General features: G+C 40.9%; 2 protein-coding genes and 1 pseudogene across 2 annotated transcripts in view; 2 read left to right on the forward strand and 1 right to left on the reverse strand.

Annotated features, from left to right (window-relative positions):
- The window catches only part of cog5 (component of oligomeric golgi complex 5), a 91,009-nt gene extending 84,763 nt beyond the window's left edge, over positions 1–6,246 (reverse strand). Inside the window, exons 1-3 of the mRNA XM_055938134.1 lie at positions 6,158–6,246; positions 5,673–5,812; positions 5,407–5,464 (exon numbers count right to left, since the gene is read on the reverse strand). Coding sequence (XP_055794109.1) covers positions 5,407–5,464; positions 5,673–5,812; positions 6,158–6,203 — 244 coding nt within the window. The 5' untranslated portion in view covers positions 6,204–6,246. The remainder of the gene's footprint in view (positions 1–5,406; positions 5,465–5,672; positions 5,813–6,157) is intronic.
- Positions 6,247–6,640: 394 nt separating this feature from the next.
- Positions 6,641–8,765, forward strand: LOC129865384 (tRNA-dihydrouridine(20a/20b) synthase [NAD(P)+]-like; annotated as a pseudogene).
- A 280-nt stretch (positions 8,766–9,045) lies between these two features.
- Positions 9,046–23,213, forward strand: bcap29 (B cell receptor associated protein 29). The gene is made up of 8 exons (XM_055938137.1): positions 9,046–9,174; positions 9,751–9,857; positions 19,733–19,833; positions 19,989–20,136; positions 20,443–20,578; positions 20,839–20,941; positions 21,218–21,309; positions 23,059–23,213. Exons 2-8 carry the CDS (start codon positions 9,766–9,768, stop codon positions 23,092–23,094), a joined length of 708 nt encoding a protein of 235 aa, XP_055794112.1. The 5' UTR covers positions 9,046–9,174; positions 9,751–9,765; the 3' UTR covers positions 23,095–23,213.
- The last annotated feature ends 1,055 nt before the right edge of the window (positions 23,214–24,268 follow it).

Raw genomic sequence — 24,268 nt, forward strand, 5'->3', positions numbered from 1 at the left:
AGGGAACAGTGGGTTAACTGCCTTGCTCAGGGGCAGAACAACAGATTTATACCTTGTCAGCTCGGGGATTCGATCCAGCATTCGGTTACTGTCCCAACACTCTAACCACTAGGCTACCTGCCGCTATAAATCACTACCACTCCAAGGGGAGAAGATCAAATAACACTTTATATAGCGTGGATAGCTCGATATGAAGATAGGTTCATTGGGAGAGGGTACCATCAAAAGTTTCTGAAGCAGTGAGCAAAACTAATCATAAGGGCATGGTGATATGGGTGGCTCCATTATAAAATAGGTCTAGTGTCCTAGACGTAGAATGTTCTGATAAGGGGATGGTTCTCTTACAAACATGAATTTCGAAAGAACGCAATGGAACAGATAGTTTGAGGAATGAAACCAGATTCTCGTCCCTCCTTCAACTTGGCATTGTGTGCATAAAACTCCAGTTAAAAGAACAGCAGTTAATAACCTTCAAGTTAGTGTGGGCAGAGGACAAACTTCTGAGAGTTCTACAACACAGGACGCCAAGCCAGGTGAAGCTACAGAAACGAAAGAGAGGAGATTATATCGGAGCAAGAGGTTTTACATACCCGTCACTCCGTACTACCCAACACCAACAGGAATGAAATGTTCGGGGAAGATTTTAGACCGAGGACCTGGGGAGAAATAGCTTGTTGGGGCAATCAGACCCTGGACAAAATTATGCAAAGAGAGTATAATAACCAGATAGTCCTTATTGTTAAACGGCAGGAGGAAAGCGAGGGATGTGAGCAGATGAAGGCTTATTTACAGGCTCGGTTAGACCCTACTTTAGTTCATGAGACAAATATACACCAATGTCTGTGGCAGAGTGGGGGAAGTACAGGACATTCTGATGGAGTGTTGGATGTGGGGGTAACCCATGTAAGCCCTCTCCTTGGTATCCAGAAAACCAAGGCCATAGTCTTTACAGGGACATGAAACAGAGGAATAAATGTGACAGAGGCAGAGGGATGCCTCGCCTATAAATTAAGAAAATGGGTGATAGACTCATTAGAGAATGATACCACTCCACTGTGAAGAGTTATACAGGGAATAGTGCGTAGTGTGGGAAAGACAGTGGTCTGTGCAGAGTGGAAGGACTACTATGAGGATAAGCTCAACATGGGAGGACTCTAGGAGGGTGATCATAACCGTCGCTGAAATAGTCTTATCATTTCAGACTTTAATATCCACATATGGAGAAGGTTTTACTGGTGAGGGAACAACAATTGAGAGGGTTGCCACAGACCCATGCATTAAGGAATCTGTATTCCCAGAGAAAAAGCTTGCAGTAGTGGTGGCAGCCCAACTGTTGCAGGGGACGATCAGGAAGCATGTGACCCAGAGATATGTAGAACTGGACACTCTCTCAACCCCACTGCTCTCTGCTCCATATCAAAGGGCAGATAATCAATTGACATACCTCGCAGAGAACTGGGGCCAAGACACGGTAACAGGAATTTGTAGAGGGATTGCGGAAAAACAACCTTTAGGCCCTAAAACCTATGTCACCCATAGGGTTTTCACATGGGGGGTGGGGGATGGGTATGTCGTGGGATGAGAGATGTGATCCAGATCTGAGTAATGGTAATTAATACCCGCCAGTCCCTACTGTAGCACAACATAAGGAGGCAATAGATAAGCTGGTCAGGAAAACGTTAGGAGAGGACTTGGAAAAAGGCAGAGAATATCTCACAAACTCAATCATAGATCTAACGGTAAAGGCGGTGATGAAAGTTACTAACAGTGACAGAGTTAAAGCTGGAACAATACTTACTGATTTTACATTGGGAGTAATAACGAAATAGAATTTTAAGGGGGCGGAAGGTGCTGTAGGAACAGCATGGGATTGGACTATTGATACATTTGGTGGATGTCGAAATATGCAGCATGGGCAGTGTTGGCAGTTACGGGGGTAGCTCTGATGGCATTGTTAGGATTCCATATAGTTAAAGCTTCGTTGTTGAAACGCATCTGTCGTGCGGATCTGCCACAAGAGGTGAAATTGATTCAGGCTACGGTTCACCTCCCGGCTCACGTCGGGAGGTGAACGCAGTGAGGAGGACTTGGCTGAAAAACATATCTTGTGATCCTGTAGCCCTTGATGGAAGACTGAGGAAAAGCATAATGGGGATATTTAGAGCCCTACTTTTTGTGGACCTTAGCAGAAAAGCACATCAGTGGGCATAGTGTTCAGGGGTAGCAGGAGATTGTGTCGGTCGGGTTGCTCAAGCTGTGGTCAGAGATTTAGTTTATAAATGTTTCTACATAGATGCTTATGATAATCAGTAGAATTCAGGATTGTTTTAGCTCGAGTTTTTTTGTTTTTGTTTTGTGCTTTCTATAATTTTCTATTTTCTCTATCAAGTCTGTTTCTATCACACTATCAGGTCTGGAGAAAACCAAAGAAGAAGAAAGTCTACAGCCGGCAGTTGAATGATTATTTTGTGATATTAAACAATAAGAAGTGTTTATGGTTTAATAGGAGGGGACTGAAGGATTCTATTAAAATGTTTCAAGTTAAACTGTAGTTGTTTGTATCCTGTTTAGTGAATGATTACTGTGAATATGAACGGAGTTTGGGCCATGAAACTGTGTGTATACTAATTTAGAAAGGTTGACCTAATCAGATAAGAGGAAATTGCCTAGGATGAGAGGGCCCAGGACAATGAAGATGGACAGGGTGTGCTTCTGACATATAACTAAACAAAGAGAGGACAATGGACATTCCACAGGGTAACGGAGGGAAACTCATTGGGGTCATCAAATGTATAGCTGGGGAGGTGACACCTACAAGGAGGGAAGAGTATAAAATGTGTTGTGAGCTTTCTAAATGTATGCACTCAACTGACTGTTTCCTTGGTACTAAACACTTAACTTCTCTTGAGATTTTGGTCTCAATTCCTTATTGCAAAGAGCTTGCAATAACATTTTTATTTTTAACAATATTACAACATTATTCTCTGTTCAAATAGAACACAATCACTTCAATACTGAGACACGCGCTGACGTTTTTTACAATCGTTTGACAGCAGCGCCCCCTATGGAATGTCAACAGCACTACAATGACAGCATATATTCCAGCATAGGGGTTCTCAAACTTTTTGGGGCTGGGGACCCCTTTTGTGACAGCAAATTGATCAGGCACCCCCTCAAAATCAGAACACAAAAAAATTGTCTACACTGAGTTTTACTGTGACGTCTGCAGTATATAGCCAGACTACTCTAGTCTCATGCCAGGGGAAAGAACATTTAAAAGGGCCGCATTGGGGCAAAGATTTTTTGTTGCAGCTTTAAAGCTAAATACTACAACTCTACACATTATGCCACAAAGCAGAGAGAAAAAGTTTGCGTTTTAAACTTTAAATTACAGTGCATTTATGTAAAAAATCTATATATAGTATCAGTCAAAAGTTTGGGTTTTCTTTACTTTAACCATTTTCTACATTGTAGAACAATAGTGAAGACATCAAAACTATGAAATAACACATATGGAATCATGTATTAACCAAAAAAGTGTTAAACAAATCTAAATATATTTTATATTTCGTATTCTTCAAATTATCCACCCTTTGCATTGATAACAGCTTTGCACACTCTTGGCATTCTCTCAACCAGCTTCATGAGGTAGTCACCTGGAATGCATTTCAATTAACAGGTGTGCCATGTTAAAAGTTTGTTTGTGGAATTTCTTTCCTTCTTAATGCATTTGAGTCAATCAGTTGTTTTGTGACAAGGATAGAACACAATCAGAAGATAGCCCTATTTGGTAAAAGGCACAGTCAATATTATGGCAAGAACCGCTCAAATAAGCAAAGAGAAACGACAGTCCATCATTACTTTAAGACATGGAGGTCAGTCAATACGGAAAATGTCAAGAACTTTTAACGTTTCTTCAAGTGCAGTCGCAAAAACCATCATGCGCTATGATGAAACTGGCTCTCAATAAGAAGAAGAGACTTGCTTGGGCCAAGAAGCACGAGCACTGGACATTAGACTGATGGACATCTGTGCTTTGGTCTGATGAGTCCAAATTTTAGATTTTTGGTTCCAACCGCCGAGGCTTTGTGAGACAGAGTAGGTGAACGGATGATTTATGTCGGTGATTTATTTAGAGTTTATTTATTTAGAGTTCAAGGCATTACTTAACCAGCATGGCTACCACAGCATTCTGAAGCGATAGTCCATCCCATCTGGATTGCGCTCAGTGGGACTATCATTTGTTTTTCAACAGGACAATGATCCAACATACCTCCAGACAGTGTAAGGGCTATTTGAACAAGAAGGAGAGTGATGGAGTGCTGCATCAGATGATCTGACCTCCACAATCACCCAACCTCAACCTAATTGAGATGGTTTGGGATGAGTTGGACCGTAGAGTGAAGGAAAAGCAGCCAACAAGTGCTCAGCATATGTGGGAACTCCTTCAAGACTGTTGGAAAAGCATTCAAGGTGAAGCTGGTTGAGAGAATGGTTCAGAGAATGCCAAAACTGTCATCAAGGCAGCATACCACCCTGCATCCCACTGCTGGCTTACTTCTGAAGATAAGCAGGGTTGGTCCTGGGCAATCCCTGGATGGGAGACCAGATGTTGTTGGAAGTGGTGTTGGGAGGGCTAGTAGGAGGTACCCTTTCCTCTGGGCAAAAAAAAATATTCCAATGCCCCAGGGCAGTGATTGGGGACATAGCCCTGAGTAGGGTGCTGTCTTTCGGATGGGATGTTAACCGCGTGTCTTGACTCTCTGTGATCACTAAAGATCCCAGGGCACTTATCATAGGGGTGTTTAAGCCTGGTGTCCAGGCTAAATTCCCAATCTGGTCTTCGTACGGTCACCTAATCATCCCCAGTTTACATTTGGCTCATTCCTCTCCCCAGGTCGTTGCTGTAAATGAGAATGTGTTCTCAGTCAACTTACCTGGTAAAATAAGGGTTAATAAATAAAAGGCAAAGGGTGGCTTCTTTGATGAATCTCAAATGTAAAATATATTTTGATTTGTTTAACACTTTTTTTGGTTACTACATGATTCCATGTGTTATTTCATAGTTTTGATGTTGTCACTATTATTCTACAATGTAGTAAATATTTTTTTTTTTATAAAAAAAAACTTGAATTAGTAGGTGTGTCCAAACTTTTGACTGGTACTGTATATACTTGGTGGAGTACTGTGGATAGCAATATCCCTGTGAGCCTCCCAGGCCCATGTCCAGGGTTACATGTTAGATTCATAATATTATATTGTATCCACAGTACTTATATTGTATTACACAAAAGCCGTGGATCCCTTGGCCAAAAAGCCTGCAGAGCCCAGTTGAAAACCCCTGTTCCAAAAAGTCAGAAGTGCCATGATGATGACAAAAACAAATATGTGCTAAAGGTGTGTTACCTTCCAAAGACTCAATCCCAGTAGCTTGAGCAAGTAGCTCCTCATGCCTGGCTACCACCTGACAGGAGAAATATTTACCACAGTCAGGAAGTCATTCAACACATGAAGGAAAAGTGTCTTTCCTACAGAAAATGTATACATACCAGCCATCAGTATAGAACAAACTGACTGGCTGATTAAACTAATAATATATATAGATATGTCACTATGGGTCTCACATGTGTGAGATACAGTTGTGTTTGACAGATGATAGGTGTCATGTATACCTGGCTGTGGAGCTCCTTGTCCAGCTGACTGATGCCCTGAGCCAGCTTGGCCAGCTGTTCTGCGATGACAGCATGGTGGATGGCCTGGGCTGTGTACGTCTTCACGTCAAAGTCCTCTATGAGAAAATCAGCATAGCATTCTGGAGAAGAGATGGATAAATAGGAACAATTTATTAGCTATCCACTTCCTGGATTAGTTATTACCCATGGTAAAGCAACAATATGGCCACACACATTCCACTCCAAACGTATTTCCAAAGACACTTTTGTTTTTTATCACAAGCAAAGAATATTGACAAACAGAAACAATCATGACGCCTTTCTGTCAGTCAATGATGGCCTGCCCTGTCAACTCGGTAGCTCTCATTCGTAAACGACTACGGAGCTGATACACCTAGCTGAATAAAACAAAACATACACCTACGTGAAGTAAAACTGACTGACAGAAAAGTATTTAAAATAAATTATAAAATACTGAATTTTACCATCACTTAGCAGTGAATTCGTTGACGCTCCTCCACTACCCTCCATGTTTGCCACTTCATCACACGATGACGTAGAATTTCAGCGACAGGAAATGAACCAAACCAAACATTTTATTTTTCGAAAGAAAATATCAATCGATCTGTATTTTGTACCAAAGTTCATTGTGATAACGTTATTTATTTATACTTATTAGGTTCAAAGTTAAAAAAGAAAAAAAAAGAAAGGTTGTTCGGTGGACACGCCCACTAACGATACCGTGTGTTATTGTTTGCATTCGGGTGTTTGTCAACTTTAGATAGCTATCTTAATTACATAAAATATGAACGTTATCTAGTCACATCAACGTTAGAATAGGCCATAAACTGTATGCACCAAACAGTTTCGATTGTGGAAAGAAAAGCATTGCCATGGCTAACTAGCTAGCCAACTGGGGTGATTAAAAACCTACGGTCTATGAAAATGACGACCACCAACAAGCACCAAACAGTTTCGATTGTGGAAAGAAAAGCATTGCCATGGCTAACTAGCTAGCCAACTGGTTAGCTAACTTCAGTGATTAAAAACCTACGGTCTATGAAAATGACGACCACCAACAAGATGGACATGTTTGAGTAAGGGAAAGTTCTGAAAATCTGTGCTCCTATGGTCCGGTATTCAAAGTAAGATGATCTGATCTTCGGGCATTTTCATTGACTTGTTCAGCTGTTGGGATTTGTGCCGATAGCTGAAGTAGGTTGAGAAATAGCTATATCTCATCTTTTATTTTCTGCTTTTCCAGGTTGGCATTCTGGTCACTGGTGAGGAAATTTGACTGTGACATTTGCTTCACTCCAATGATAGTTGCTCCTGACTTTATGCGTTCTGTCAAAGCCAGAGACAGTGAATTTACAAACAATGAAGGTTACAAACAATGAACCTTTTTTCTAAAAGGAAATATTAGATGGCTCTCAAAATATAGGGACTTGGTGTCTGCAGTCATTGGAATTGTGAAGACTGTCAATTTGGTGTCAAATAAATCCAACTTCATTGCTCTCTGTATCTCCCAGCTGACCATCCTCTGATCATGCAGTTTTCTGCCAGTGATGCCCAGACCCTGGCTGATGCAGCCTGTGTGGTCGCACCCTTCTCTGATGGAGTGGACCTCAACTGTGGCTGTCCTCAGCGGTGGGCCATGTTGGAAGGCTACGGGGCATGCCTTTTCAACAAACCTGAGCTGGTTAAAGACATGGTTCGACATGTCAGGAACCAAGTGGACAATCCTAACTACACAGCCACCATCAAAATAAGGTAAGAGTGATCATATCACCAAATATAATTGTTTGACAAAAGAGCTTGTAACAGCTGTATTTTGCAAGCAACCTAAGTGTCATCTGAAGTTCCTTTTCCAGTCGTTGTTTCCTCTCTCTTTTCCCAGAATTCACAAGGACCTGCGATGTACGGTGTACCTGTGTCAGAAGGCAGAGGCGGCAGGGGTGTCCTGGATAACGGCCCATGGTCGGACCGCAGAGGAGCGCCACCAGCCGTCCACTTTGACGCTATCAAAACCATCAAGGACAGCCTGTCAGTCCCTGTCATCGCCAACGGAGACATAAAGACCCACCGAGATGTGGAGACCACTCATCAGCTCACTGGAGTTGATGGTCAGTTCAATTAGTGCAAATCTCAATTGATTCCCTATTCCCAATATTGTGCACTACTTTTGACCAGAGACTCCAAAGGCAGTCACACAGGGCTCTGGTCAAAAGTAGTGCACTGTGTATGGGAATAGGGTGTCATATGAGACAGACCCTTAGTTAACTACACGTGTAGTTATTTCCTTGGGAAAGATGCTCTTGAAATGGCTTCATATTAAATCCCTTTATATGGGCCAAAGTGATCCACAATGACAAGCTGTGCAGTTCTATTAAAATAAACCACAACATGGGGGGTTTCTGGGTGGGAGCCACTATCATGGTTTATTTTCATAGAACTGCATAGCCCACTGTTTACTCCTTATCATAAACACTATCTGTTTTTCATCTGCATTTATTCTGTAACCTCTCATTCCCTCCAGGGAAATCATTCTCTGTTTATTGTGTCATCTTAACAGATATTAATGGTAAATACTTAAAAGGGTAGCTAGAGGTTCCATGCACAGAAATAATTAGAGAAAATATAATAATTAGAGATATTATAGAATATCTCTATACAGGATCTTTATAGTTATATGGCTCACTCAATACACTTCCCCTCCCACCTCACATGCCCTGTCTTGTAGGTGTGACGGCAGGCCGGGGGCTGTTGTCTAACCCGGCCATGTTCGCTGGCTACAATGAGACCCCTCTTGAGTGTGTGTGTGGGACTGGGTGGACCTCGCCACAAACCACGGAACCCCTTCACCTGCTTCCACCAGCACCTCATCTACATGCTGGAGAGGAAGGTTCCCAGCCCGAGAGGAAGGTGTTCAACTCCCTGCATAGCACCGCCACTGTCATAGACTACCTCCACAACACATATGGATCAACAGACACACAGACAGTAGGCCTATCATAAACACAGGCTAGGTATATTTTATTGTGTATGTTATTAATTTTATTTTCAATGGAATAAAATATTTTATTTACTATATTACCTTTTTTATTTTTTGTCTCATTCTGATAGTTGAGGTGTGCAGTGTGCGTGCACATAACGTGTCCCTCTACCTGCAAAAGAAAAGGTTACATCAGATTCACTTCAACATGTCCAGTCAGACACGACTAAAAGGTACAAACAAAACCAAACACATTACACCTAATTTCATCATATTTGTAATTTCCATGATGTGTACAGTATGGGATTTACAATATATGGCAGAACCTTATTGGTTCTCCTCAGTAGAGAATAAGCCAGTAAGCGAACAGCTAAACGTCATTATACTGTATAACGTCATTCCAATGAGACCCAAAAGAAAGTGACAGCAAAAAAGGAGAGTGAAACAACTGTTTCCAAACTTAAGTTTGCTTTTCATCCTCCAGTTTCTTTGTTCGGGTGCCGCAGAGTAAGTTACATACTTTGCATAATTATTAAGATACTGAACTTGGCTCCTCGTATGTGTAGTTACTATGTATTTCACCAAACTGCTAACGTTAGTTGGTAACGTTAGCAGTTAACGTTAGCTAAATAGCTAACGTTATCGTGTCCTGCCTTATAATATTGCCAGCTACCTGGCTGATGTCACCGCATGAGGCAAAGTCTTTAGCAATAACGTTATATAGCTAGCTACTATTTCTATGATATAAGGACGTATGTTACACACTGAATGAAACAGCATAAACTTAGTACTGCTGGATGTTATTAACCAAGCATGTGAACCTAGTTACGTATCTAGCTAGGTAGGATAAGAGGCTTATCACTGAAACAGGAACTACATTGTTCTTAATACATTTGCATTGGTGGTTTCACAGTTAGCTGAAATATATCCAGAGGAAACTAGCTAGCTACGTAGCAAGTTGAATCTTCCTGTTGTTGACATCAACAATTAAACCAGTCCTTTTCCATTCTGGCAAAACAACCTAACGTTACTCCCAGACTGTGAAAAGGACCTCCGTTGCTTAAAATGTTTCATGTTTTACAGACTGTATTGTTAGAGATGACGTTGCAATGGACTGCAGTTGCCTTCTTCCTCTATGTGGAAATGGGTGTACTCCTGATCCTCTGTCTACCCTTCGTCTCAGCCACCAGGTAGGAATGAGGCCTAACCAATCCTGATACTGCAACAACCCAGTAAGCAAAATTATGTTGAAATTGTCTAAAATACGCATTTTCCAGAAGTCAGGTTCATTTAGAGTTCTGAAAGAAAGTTGAAAATACGGCATTTAAAAATACATCATTTTTTGGTCACGGGCGGATTACCAAGACGCATACTCAGAGCTTGCGCCAACCAGCTGGCAAGTGTCACTGACATTTTCAACCATACCCACATGTTTCAAGCAGACCACCATAGTCGATGTGCCCATGAACGCCAAGGTAACCTGACTAAATGACTTCCACCCCGTAGCACTCACATCTGTAGCCATTGTTAGGTTCTAGTTATTAGAGTAAGAACCCGACGGACACTGTGAAAGCTTAAACCAAGTTTATTCTTGCCAAAGGATCGAACAGCTGAATTGACAAAAACATGTTTACAATAGTGGTGGTATTTGTACCACAGTTTGGGTGGAGTCTCCTTCTCCTGCCTAGCAATAAAGATGCAAAGTGATACGGGCAATAAACGGTTCCTCATCCCTTAACATGACCTGACCTGACCCTTCATCACTAATCCATGGCTCGCTCCCCTTATTAATGTTGCCACGTGATCGTTTTCCCTGCACTCAGCACATTCCAAGCTTAATTGCACACACCATACACCTTCCTCCTACAGATAACCATTAACTTCTGGTGTAAACCCTCTAAACCTAAGCACTCAATATTTCAATAGGATACCTGATAATTAACCCTATCCCAAGTTAAGGAGTTAGAAGCCAGAATCCATCACCATGAAAATCTTTAAAAAGCTGGTCATCGCTCGCATCAACACCATCCCAGAAACCTTGGACCCACTCTAATTTGCATGCTGCCCCAACAGATCCACAGGTGATGCAATCTCTATTGAACTCCACACTGCTCTTTCCCACCTGGACAAAAGGAACACCTAGGTGAGAATGCTGTTCAAATCAAATTGTATTAGTCACATGCACCGAATACAACAGGTGTAGACCTTACAGTGAAATGCTTACTTATGAGCCCCTGACCAACAGTTCAGTTTTAAAAAATACGGATAAGAATTAGAGATAAACGCAACAAGTCATTAAAGAGCAGCAGTAAAAAAAATAACAATATATACAGGGGGGGTGACGGTACAGAGTCAATATGCGGGGGCACCGGTTAGTTGAGGTAGTATGTACATGTAGGTAGAGTTAATTAAAGTGACTATGCATAGATGACAACAGAGAGTGGCAGTGGTGTGGAGGGGGAGACTTGGCGCTCCGGTACCGCCTGCCGTGCGGTAGCAGGGAGAACAGTCTATGACTAGGGTGGCTGGAGCCAATTTTTAGGGCCTTCCTCTGACACCGCCTGGTATAGAGGTCCTGGATGTCAGGAAGCTTGGCCCCAGTGATGTATTGGGCCGTTCGCACTAACCTCTGTAGTGCCTTGCGGTCGGATCCCGAGCAGTTGCCATACCAGGCAGTGATACAACCAGTCAGGATGCTCTCGATGGTGCAGCTGTAGGACCTTTCAGATTCTGAGGACCCATGCCAAATCTTTTCAGTTTCCTGAGGGGGAATAGGTTTTGTCGTGCCTGCTTCACGACTGTCATGGTGTGCTTGGACCATGCTAGTTTGTTGGTGATGTGGACACCAAGGAACTTGAAGCTCTCAACCTGCTCCACTGCAGCCCCTTCAATGAGAATGGGGGCGTGCTCGGTCATCTTGATCACGTTGAGGGAGAGGTTGTTGTCCTGGCACCACACGGCCAGGTCTCTGACCTCCTCCCTCCTCTTGTTGTTGTCGGTGATCAGGCCTACTGTTTTGTCATCGGCAAATTTAATGATGGTGTTGGAGTCGTGCCTGGCCGTGCAGTCATGAGTGAACAGGGAGTACAGGAGGGGGCTGAGCATGCACCCCTGAGGGGCCCCTGTGTTGAGGATCAGCGTGGCGGATGTGTTGTTACCTACCCTTACCACCTGTGGGCGATCCGTCAGGAAGTGTACACTCAATGTACACTCACTGGACTCTAACCACACACTCACACATACTACACTGACACTCCAACACGGACACACAGACAAAACACACACACACGTGCATATTACGTCACACACACAAACGTTCACATTCCTTCACACTCTTCACATATGCTGCTGCAACTCTCTGTTTATTATCTATGCATAGTCACTTTACCCCTACCTACATACCTAGGTGTTCCTTTTGTCCAGGTGGGAAAGAGCAGTGTGGAGTTCAATAGAGATTACATCACCTGTGGATCTGTTGGGGCAGCATGCAAATTACCTCGACTAATCCGTACCCCTGTATATAGCCTCATTATTGTTATTTTGTAACTTTTTAAATTTAGTTTATTTAGCAAATATCTTACTTTTTAAAACTCTGCATTGTTGGTTAAGGGCTCGTATGTAAGCATTTCACGGTAAGGTCTACCTACACCTGTTCATCCCAAATTTGTTCAATGGGGTTGAGGTCAGGGCTCTGTGCAGGCCAATCAAGTTCTTCCACACCAATCGTGACAAACAATTTATGTATGTACCTCGCTTTGTGCAGTGGGGCATTGTCATGCTGAAACAGGAAAGGGCCATCCCCAAACTGTTGCCACAAAGTTGGAAGCACAGAATGTAATTGTATGCTGTAGCGTTAAGATTTAACTTGACTGGAACTAGGGGGCCAAGGCCGAACCGTGAAAAACAGCCCCAGACCATTATTCCTCCTCCACCAATCTTTACAGCTGGCAATATGCATTGGGCCAGGTAGCGTTCTTCTGGCATCCGACAAACTCAGATTCGTCCGTCGGACTGCCAAATGGTGAAGCGTTCATCACTCCAGAGGACGCGCTTCCACTGCTCCAGAGTCCAATGGCGGCGAGCTTTACACTATTGCAGCCGACACTTGGCATTTTGCATGGTGATCTTGGGCTTGTGAGCGGCTGCTCGGCAATGGAAACCCATTTCATGAAGCTCATGACGAACAGTTCTTGTGCTGACGTTGCTTCCAGAGGCAGTTTGTAACTCGGTAGTGAATGTTGCAATCGAGGACAGATGATTTTTGCACACTACGCGTCTCAGCAGTCCCGTTCTGTGAGCTACTTCTTCGCGCCTGAGCTGTTGTTTCTCCTAGACATTTCCACTTCACAATAACAGCACTTACAGTTGACTGGGGCAGCTCTAGCAGGGAATACATTTTACAAAGGTGGCATCCTATGACGGTGCCACGTTGAAAGTCACTGAGCTGTTCATTAAAGTCATTCTACTGCCAATGTTTGTCTATGGAGATTGCATGGCTGTGTGCTCGATTTTATACACCTGTCACCAATGGGTGTGGCTGAAAAAGCTGAATCCACTCATTTGAACTGGTGTCCACATAATTTAGAATGTACACTATATATACAAAAGTAAGTAGCATTATATCATAGCATTATATTTTCAATCAATTTATTATAGGAAACAAAAGCCAACTTAAGGTTACAATATTTATTATTGCTCCCATCTGTCACATGCACTGTTAGCTTCTTCATAAGCTTTAAAACTGGTAGCGGTGATTTTCAATTTAGTCCAACTTACAGAATAAACTAACAGACCACTTCAACTACAATAACATTCTCAGTAACGATTACTGAAATATTTGTTTCGTGCTGTGACTGTGATATGTTGTTTATCTACCTTAGTTGAATGCACTGACTGTAAGTTGCTCTGGATAAGAGCGTCTGCTGAATGACCAAAATGTAAATGTAGAAACCCAAAAAGTGTTAAACAAATCAAAATGTATTTCATATTTGAGGTTCTTCAAAGTAGCCACCCTCTGCCTTTGACAGCTTTGCACACTCTTGGCATTCTCTCAACCAGCTTCATGAGGTAGTCACCTGGAATGCATTTCAATTAACAGGTGTGCCTTGTTAAAAGTACATTTGTGGAATTTCTTTCCTTAATGCGTTTGAGGCAATCAGTTGTGTTGTAACAAGGTATGGGTGGTATACAGACGATTTGATAAAAGACCAAGTCCATATTATGGCAAGAACAGCTCAAATAAGCAAATAGAAACGACAGTCCATCATTACTTTAAGACATGAAGGTCAGTCAATGCGGAAAATTTCAAGAACTTTGAAAGTTTCTTAAAGTGCAGTCGCTCAAATCAAATGTTATTTGTCACATACACATGGATAGCAGATGTTAATTCAAGTGTGGCGGAATGCTTGTGTTTCTAGTTCCAACAGTGCAGTAATATCTAACAAATAATCTAACAATTCCCCAACAACTACCTAATGTACACAAATCTAAAGGGGTGAATGAGAATATGTACATGTAAGTATATCGATGGCCGAGCGGCATAGGCAAGGTGCCATAGAGGGTATAAAATACAGTATATACATGTGATATGAGTAATATAAGATATGTAAACATTATTAAAGTGGCATTATTTAGAGTGCATTGTATAAAGTGACTAGTGATCCATTTATTAAAGTGGCCAGTGATTGGGTCTCAATCTAGGCAGCAGCCTCTCAGAGTTAGTGATTGCTGTTTAGCAGTCTGATGACCTTGAGATACAAGCTGCATCAAAGCTGTCGGTCCCAGCTTTGATGCAGACACATCTCAACATTGACTGTTCAGAGGAGACTGCGTGAATCAGGCCTTCATGGTCGAATTGCTGCAAAGAAACCACTACTAAAGGACACCAAGAAGAAGAGACTTGCTTGGGCCAAGAAACACGAGCAATGGACATTAGACCGGTGAAACCAAAATGTTTGAGTCAGTCAAATCACATGAATACATATTAGATACGGCAGAATGTATCGAAATGCAAGAAAAGTATCTTTAAAACTGCAGAATTGTTCTCTGCACCCCATGACAAAATGTGTAGAACTGCAGGGAATCCGTTTTTAAACCTGCAAAATGTTCTCTGATAACAAGATGGGTGTGACCAGGGGGGGGGCTGAGGGGAAAACTGTGGGAAAGCCTGCTCTACTGTGCTGTTCAAACTTGTTAAACATAGATGTCTATATTTGGTTCAGATTTGAACATAACCGGATCAAATCTGAAACAATCAAAGACATCTATGTTGGGGCCAAATCCAGGCCGATCAGGACAGACATCGGCATGGCCGATTAATTAGGGCCGATTTGCAAGTTTTCCTAAAAATCAGTAATCGGCCGATTATGGCCGATTACATTGCACTCCACAAGGAGACTGCGTGGCAGGCTGACCACCTGTTACGCGAGTGCAGCAAGGAGCCAAGGTAAGTTGCTAGCTAGCATTAAACGTATCTTATAAAAAACAATCAATCTTAACATAATCACTAGTTAACTACACATGGTTGATGATATTACTAGTTTAACGAGCTTGTCCTGCGTTGCATATAATCAATGCGGTGCCTGTTAATTTATCATCGAATCACAGCCTACTTCGCCAAACGGGGGATTTAACAAGCGTATTCGCGAAATAAAGTACTGTCGTTGCACCAATGTACCTAACCATAAACATCAATGCCTTTCTTAAAATCAATACACAAGTATATTTTTTTAAACCTGCATATTTAGTTAAAAGAAATTCATGTTAGCAGGCAATATTAACTAGAGAAATTGTGTCACTTCTCTTGCGTTCTGTGCAAGCAGAGTCGGGGAAAATGCAGCAGTTTGGGCCGCCTGGCTCGTTGTGAACTGAGTGAAGACCATTTCTTCCTAACAAAGACCGTAATTCTTTTGCCAGAATTTTCCATAATTATGACATAACATTGAAGGTTGTGCAATGTAACAGTAATATCTAGACTTAGGGATGCCACCTGTTCGATAAAATATGAAACGGTTCCGTATTTCACTGAAAGAATAAACGTTTTGTTTTCGAAATGACCGTTTTTTACCGTTTTTAACCATATTAATGACCTAAAGCTCGTATTTCTGTGTGTTTATTATTAAGTCCATGATATTTGATAGAGCAGTCTGACTGAGCGGTGGTAGGCAGCAACAGGCTCGTAAGCATTCATTCAAACAGCACTTTCCTCCGTTTGCCAGCAGCTCTTCGCAATGCTTGAAGCACAGCGCTGTTTATGACTTCAAGCCTATCAACTCCTGAGATTAGGCTGGCAATACTATAGTGCCTATAAGAACATGCAATAGTCAAAGGTAAATTAAATACAAATGGTATAGAGAGAAATAGTCCTATAATAACTACAACCTAAAACTTCTTAACTGGGAATATTGAAGACTCATGATAAAAGGAACCACCAGCTTTCATATGTTCTCATGTTCTGAGCAAGGAACTTAAACGTTAGCTTTTTTTACATGGCACATATTGCGCTTTTACTTTCTTCTCCAACACTGTTTTTGCATTATTTAAACCAAATTGAACATGTTTCATTATTTATTTGAGACTAAATTGATTTTATTTATGTATTATATTACGTTAAAATAAGTGTTCATTCAGTATTGTTGTAATTGTCATTATTGCAAATATATATAAAAATCGGCCGACGTAATCGGTATCAGCTTTTTTGGTCTTCCAATAATCGGTATCGGCGTTGAAAAATCATAAATCGGTCGACCTCTAGACCAGACCAAATCTGAACTAAACAATTGATTCATATTTTGACAGAAAATCGACGTCCTGTACGTTGAAATCAAGGCCAGTCCGGACTGCACCAAAAAAAGACTGCCGGTCCAGACATGTTACAATCATGTTACAATTGAGACAACGTTGTGACTAGCTGCATTAGGGCTGACCTTAATTAGTTGACTGGTTGATTGTTTGGTCGACCAAGTTTTTTGTTGTTGTTTTTTTTAGCAGTTGCAAACAGACTAGACACCCTAATGTACTTGTCCTCTTGCTCAGTTGTGCACCGGGGCCTCCCACTCTTTCTATTCTGGTTAGAGCCAGTTTGCGTTGTTATGTGAAGGGAGTAGTACACAGCGTTTTACAAGATCTTCAGTTTCTTGGCAATTTCTCGCATGGCAAATACCTTTTATTTCTCAGAACAAGAATAGACTGACGAGTTTCAGAAGAAAGGTTTTTGTTTCTGGCCATTTTGAGCCTGTAATCAAACCCACAAATGCTGATGCTCCAGATACTCAACTAGTCTAAAGAGGGACAGTTTTATTGCTTCTTTAATTAGAACACCGTTTTCAGCTGTGCTAACCTTTTAAAATGATAAACTTGGATTAGCTAACACAACGTGCCATTGGAACACAGGAGTGATGGTTGCTGATAATGGGCTTCTGTATGCCTATGTAGAAATTCCATTAAAAATCTGGCACAATAGTCATTTACAACATTAACAATGTCTACACTGTATTTCTGATCAATTTGATATTTTAATGGACAAAAAATGTAATTTTCTTGAAATAAACAAGGACATTTCGAAGTGACCCCAAATTTTTTGAATGGTAGTGTAGAACATTTACCGTTAATTCCTATCATTTCTAATCTATAATGTTTGTTTGGTTATGGTCATTTCTGTTAATTCATTCAATCTATTATTATTCTAGTTTTACCGTTCTCATTGTCAAAGTGGACACGTTTGCAGAGCGCACAACCTATGCTACTATTGTGAGAAACAAATTAGTTTTTTATGAGTTTTGTCAATTTAGACGTTGTCTTTTGTTTGGAGTGCTACTGTCAATATTGAGTAAGGATGGTCACGAGTCATGAAGGCAGTCAAATTCCACTTGACCGTTTAGTCACGGTAATTAGGTTACTCCAAGCTGATGCTGCTGATGGTCATTCGTAGTCTAACAAACTTGCTAACTGTTTCAAATCAGGTGCATAATAATGGTCCACTCTAAATGAAAAGAAATTGCACACATTATTTAGTATGTGTAAAGACAAGATTAAATCAAGAATACTCTGTGTGACAATTTTAGCTGCTTATCACTTGTGAATTATAAATTATCACTTGTGAATGATGCCCAGCTTCAGGCAAGAAACAATGCCTTTTATTTATTTTTATCATAGTTGCAAACCTCATCTAGCCTAGGCCATAGCACTATATGTTTTGATAAGGTTTGTATCACAACTAAAGGGGCCAAATCATTTTAAATCAAGCACATTAATCTGCTTCACAAGGGGTGTAGCGCCTAACTGGCATACATAAGCAGCGCTTGAGTTTCAAGTTTGGGGAAGATAATTTCCACCAAAAAAACAAAAAAAAACTACCCTAACCCGTACAACACTAGGCAAATTGTGCGCCTCCCTATGGGACTCCCGGTCACAGCCGGTTGTGATACAGCCTGGGATTGAACCTGGGTCTGTAGTGATGCTTCTGATGCAGTGCCTTAGACCGCTGCAACACTCGGGAGCCAATGCCACAGAGTTCTAGGTAAATCTTGTCTGCTATATGAACTAGTGTAGCCCACAGCCAAATGGCATAGCCAGATCAGGACCTAACATAAGGATGAGTATCTTATTATTTTCTTCTGAAAGACTGCATTTTCTTCATATCATCTTTCTTTAGACCTGTTTAAAATAAATAATGGATTTATTGGAGGCTATATTACATGGATTTATTATAACTTGTAGGCTATGAGTGGAAGCCAGGAGATGCTAAATGTGTTTGTTAATTAACGGTCAATTACCGTGAGACCGACAGTTATTTGCTTGACAATCACCGGTTATTTGCTTGACAATTCCATGACCGCCACAGCCCTAGTAAGGAGGACGCGCACCTGATTACACATAGAAGTAGGCCTAAAGGCTATCTGGCCTGCTCGCAAATGTAGGCATATAAATGTGCCCATTTGGGGATCTGATAGTATTTGTGAATGGCTTAACACACCACCACTAATGAACTGTGGAGCTTCTCAAAGTAATGTTTTCTTCACCTCAAACAGAAAGAAAACAAAGTCTGTTTTTACATCCATTGAGATTTTGAGAATGATAATAGTTCCCCAATGTATTTGAAAAATCTTTCCAGCTCTCCCTTTTGATAACCACGCAGCGTGAAGGGAAAAATATCATGCTTTGATCGAGTGGAAACGTCATAAAATAGGCCTACCTGGTGAGCTCTTATCCCTTGCCCAAATAGTCTACAGATGTCTGTCCCGAGCTTACTGGCATGGCGAACTCTAAGGGCCCAGAATATTTTAGTTTGCTAGTGTGAGAACTTCTAGCTGAACCCAAGTTGATGCAATGTTTCAAGTTCGTTGCAGACAGGCAATGCGTAGCCAATGTGATTTATGGGATATTTATTTTTGTCAGGATGTTTTCTACCTACAGGCTGCCATGTTTTATTGTTGGCTTTATGTAGGCTAATTTTACAAAGTTTGCAATGGCAATAAAGTTACTTTTTAGGTTTGTATCATTTTCGATTAGAATTTGATAGAATTTTGATTAACCACATCAATTATTGAGATACGAAGACATTATTATAAATTAAATAAAACCGTTCAACTAAAATGTGCATATGAAAACCATAACCGGCACACAGATCAGTAAAAATTGTAAATAATTGGCATTCCACTCGTGTAGGATATTACCGGCAACTTCAGGAAAGTAGAAAGCCAGCAGGAGCGGGAGGAGGATGGTCGGGTCACGTTAATACGTTTTTTCCCCCTTTTAGTTATCTTGATTTCTGGCTCCCTCTTGAGTCGTTTGTGTCTTATTTAATCAAACAGTTTGCTTGAAGCGTCAGACAAGCATCTAGATTATTTTACTAAAACACATAGGGTGTGTCTATAAATGGAAAATACACATTTTAACATTTCTACCAATCGATTGGTAGAAAGAACAGAGGACTTTCGGTTGACAAAGTTTGTTTTTATTTTTGTCGGGGACAGCCCTAAGCTGCATCCAGGGATATTTTATTAGACATTGACTTGCTTTTGCAGTGTTCTGAGTCTCAGCATTATGTTTTTGTGCTCTTTTGCAGATGGCAGAGTATCTTCCAGCTGAGAATATGGAACAAAATGGCCAGGTTTTGGAATAAATTCTTCCTCGCCATGATCATAATCCTTATAGTCCTCTTCCTCGGTAAGCTGATATCAGAAAGTGTCATGTTTTAATTTACTCACAGATCATAATGACTCACAATAGTGACAATCTCATACAATACTTTTGCCATCTCCATGTCTTTCCATGTTTAACCATGTCGTACCACACCTGCACACCCTCCTGTCCTCCTATAGATGCTGTGCGTGAGGTGAGGAAGTATTCGGGGGCGGGAAACAGCAAGGATGCTAATCTGCATCCCAACATGTTTGACAACCTCCACATGAAGCTGTTCAGAGCCCAGAGGAACCTCTACATCTCCGGCTTTTCCCTCTTTCTCTGGCTGTAAGTCCTGGATCTGTCTGTCCATCACTCAACCATTGACATACTGAATCCTCACTGTGTCGTCTTCACATTTGGATGGATACTGGTGAAAATCAGCCAGTGCATGGATTGTCATAATCTTAGAGATTTCTTTATTCATTACAATGACCATAACACCCTGGTCGTATTCAGGAGGGCACATCGTAGCAAAGTGTTTAGCAACGGAAAACAAAAAATGTGTTCAGATGGACAAGTTCAGGTGGCAGCTCTCTGTTAAAAATGTTTTATCAGTATTGAACACAATCTATGTGTGTTGTTTCTCTACAGAGTGCTGAGGCGGGTGATCACGCTGATCAACCAGCTGGCGACGGCGTCTAGCACCACGGCCTCTCTGCAGACCAAGGCAGAGAGTGACAACCAAACTGCCAAGAAATACATGGAGGACAACGAGCTACTGAAACAGGTAAAGTCATACCCAGTAGTACTGCCCTTTCTCCACTTGAGCCCGTATTTAAAAGGGTCTCAAAAAGAAGAGGAGGATCTAGGATAAGCCCCCCTTGTCCATGGAAACGTATTCATTTTGATGTAAAAGGCGAAACTGATGCTGTATCAGAACTCCTACTCAGAGATATGGGCCTTCATCCACACTAAAAGTAACTACAATAATTTTTGTATTGCATATGGTTGAGAGGTGTGGTTAATGTTTACCTGTGTTTGTTTCAGACTCTGATGGATGGGAAGGGGAACAAGGCCACAGCAGAGGGAAACGAGCTGCTGAGAAAAGAGATGGAGAACCTGAGAGGAGAACTGAAGGGCTCAGAGGAAGGTGAGGAAGAAACACAGACAATACTTTTGTGACTGACTGAATAATAGAACCAAAAATCCAATAATACTGAAATCAATTGAAAATGTACAACTTCAATACAATAACCAACTAACCAAATGAAACCAGACCATGATGACAATAAAACAAACATGGGCTTCAGTTACTGTTCAAGAATGTGCACTTTGACCCATAGCATGTCACCTTTTAGAGAGATTGGATGATATGCATTGGAATTGGATGATAATGGGAATGCTTTGGGGTTAATGTTTTACATAGCCTTGAAAAGGTCCCAATCCGAGATGGAAGCTATGAAGAAACAATCCGATGGACTGACCAAAGAATACGACCGACTGCTGAAAGAACACCAGGTAACCCCAGACCAGCTCATACATACAGTATCTACAATTAGCCTACTGTGCCTTCAGAAAGTATTCACACCCCTTGACTTTTTCCAAATGTTGTTGTGTTACATTTCGCCAATGGCCTACACACAATACCCCATAATGTCAAAGTGGAAACATGTTTTTTGAAATTTGTACAAATTAATAAAACATAAAAATCTGAAATGTCTTGAGTCAATAAGTATTCAACCCCTTTGTTATGGCAGGCCTAAATAAGTTCAGGGGTGCACATTTTCTTAACAAATTGCATAATAAGTTGCATGGACTCTGTGCAATAATAGTGTTTAACATGATTTTTGAAGAACTACCTCATCTCTACCGCACGCACACATACAATTATTTGTAAGGTCCCTCAGTCGAGCAGTGAATTTCTAACACAGATTCAACTACAAAAACCAGGAAGGTTTTCCAATGCCTTGCAAAGAAGGGCACCTATTGGTAGATAGGTAAAATGACAATTATAAAAAGCAGACATTGAATATCCCTTTGAGCATGGTGAAGGTATTAATTACACTTTGGATGGTGTATCAATACACCATCACTACAACGGTTCAGGCGTCCTTCCTAGCTCAGTTGCCAGAGAGGAAGGAAACTGCTCTGGGACTGCCATGAGGCCAATAGAGACTTTAAAACAGTTTGAGTTTAATGGCTGTGACAGGATAACCGAGGATGGATCATGAACATTCTAGTTACTCCACAATATTAACCTAATTGACATCGTGAAAAGTTGGAAGCATGAACAGAATTTTTAAAATATCCCAAAACATGCATCCTGTTTGCAATAAGGCACTAAAGTAATACTGCAAAAAATGTGGCAAAGTGTTATGTTTGGGGAAAATCCAATGCAACACATGACTGAGTATCGCTCTCCATATTTTAAAGCCACCGAGCATTGTGGTGGCTGCATCATGTTATAGGTATGCTAGTAATTTTTAAAGACTGGGGAGTTTTTCATCATAAAAAATAAACGGGATGGAGCTAAGCACTGGCTAAATCTTACAGGAAAACCTAGTTCAGTCTGCTTTCCACCAGATACTGGGAGAATTCACCTTTCAGCAGGACAATAACCTAAAACAAAAGGCCACATCTTCACTGGAGTTGTTTACCAATAAGATAGTGAATGTTCCTAAGTGGACGAGTTACAGTTTTGACTTAAATCTACTTGAAAATCTATGGCAAGACATGAAAATTGTCTAGCAATGATCAACAACAAATTTGACAGAGCTTTAAGAGTGTTGAAAAGCATAATGGGCAAATACTTCTCAATCCAGGTGTGGAAAGCTCTTAGATTTACCCTTAGACTCACAGCTTTAATCGCTACCAAAGACTCTTATAAAGTATTGACTCAGGGGTGTGAGTACTCATGAAAATTTGATATTTCTGTATTTCATTTTCAACAAATTGTGCAAAAAAATTCTAAAAACATGTTTTCACTTTGTCGCAATCGTGTATAGATGGGTGAGACTTTTTTTTATTTAATCCATTTTGAATTCAGGCTGTAACACAACAGTGTGGAATAAGTCAAGAGGGATGAATAGTTTCTGAAGGCACTGTACATGTTTGATTTGATATTACTGCTTACCCTGCCTTGTTCAAAGCTGTATATTACTACCCTGCTCAAATGTAGACAGAATACTTCAGCTCTGACTTTAGTACTACTACTGTATATTTACCTCTACTACTTCACAGATATACTGTATATATTATTTTTTCCAGAATCTTCAAGAGATTGGAGACAAAAAGGATGATTGATCGGGGTTATGACTACAGCGGTCAGAACATTTACAGATTGTACCAAGAAACCAGAAAAAACACTGTCACGCACGCTAACATTTTCCTTTGACATACTGAAGCACTGCATGATGTCACCAAAATACTCATCCAAAGCACCACTGAGCCACCAAACATTAGATAAAAACACCTGAGCACGTTTGTAATAGAATAGCTACTACACCAACATAGAAATAGTGTTTATAGTATTTGCTGACTTTTGGAGAATGTCACTGTTGTGAATGAATACCTGCATGCATGGCTGTACAAGCTTCAGATTACAGTGGTCTTCTACTGTGAATGTATTTTTGATGTAATGGGCTTGCTATGCTGTTTTTTCCCCAGTATATGGCAAGAGTACCACCGTTGCATTCATATCCATTTTGTTTCACCTTAGCAGCTAGGCATATTACAGATTGAGTTGTATGTGTTTTGTAAAACAAAATTAGCATTGAGTTCATAGTGGTAGATAATCTATATTGAGTTATTTTTGTTATTGAATATTTGATATCAATGGTGATGTTCTGTTTTCATTCCTCTTAGATGTCAAGGGTGATGATTTTCTGTTTTGTAATAAGGATACTGAAACGGAAAAGTCTGAGCAAATTCCTCTTTCCTCTTCTCACTCAGACTCCCTGTATTGACTGTCCCAGCCCAGGGGTTGGGTTGGTAGACCGGGTCAGCACTTGGAGTGGGTAATTGACCAACAAATCTTCCTCCAGACCCCATCCCCTAAGTACTTATCTCCTATAGGGCCCCAGTACTGTACATCCCCCAGTACTGTACTGACTGAATAAGTGCCTTTCAGACCACTGTAGAGATATTTTCTCATTACGAGTACAAAAATCTGCTTTGAGTAAGAAAGTGTTGCAATATTCCAGTATTGCTCACTATTAGTTGTTTTTGTTGCGAAATACGTTTTTTTAGTTTGGAAAAATTGTCTCCACATACCAACATGTTATCCCATATTAAAAATGTTTTACTGTTGTATTACATTTACAAGTTATTCTCTGTTTAATCTAAGAAATACAACTATTTTTTTAAGCGAGTGTCACGTTCCTGACCTTGTTTTCCTTTTGTATTGTTGTGTTTAGTGGGTCAGGACGTGAGATGGGTGGGCAGTCTGTGTTTGTTCTATGTTAAGTGTCAGGTTTAA

The sequence above is a fragment of the Salvelinus fontinalis genome, chromosome 11 (genome assembly GCF_029448725.1).
Source record: "Salvelinus fontinalis isolate EN_2023a chromosome 11, ASM2944872v1, whole genome shotgun sequence".
In the NCBI taxonomy this organism is placed as follows: domain Eukaryota; kingdom Metazoa; phylum Chordata; class Actinopteri; order Salmoniformes; family Salmonidae; genus Salvelinus; species Salvelinus fontinalis.

Excerpts from the sequence above, each read along its gene's own strand:
- bcap29 (XM_055938137.1), top strand. The coding sequence starts at position 9,766 with ATGACGTTGCAATGGACTGCAGTTGCCTTCTTCCTCTATGTGGAAATG. Across the intron at positions 9,858-19,732 it reads CCCTTCGTCTCAGCCACCAG|ATGGCAGAGTATCTTCCAGC; the intron begins GTAGGAATGAGG and ends GCTCTTTTGCAG. Across the intron at positions 20,579-20,838 it reads ACAACGAGCTACTGAAACAG|ACTCTGATGGATGGGAAGGG; the intron begins GTAAAGTCATAC and ends TGTTTGTTTCAG.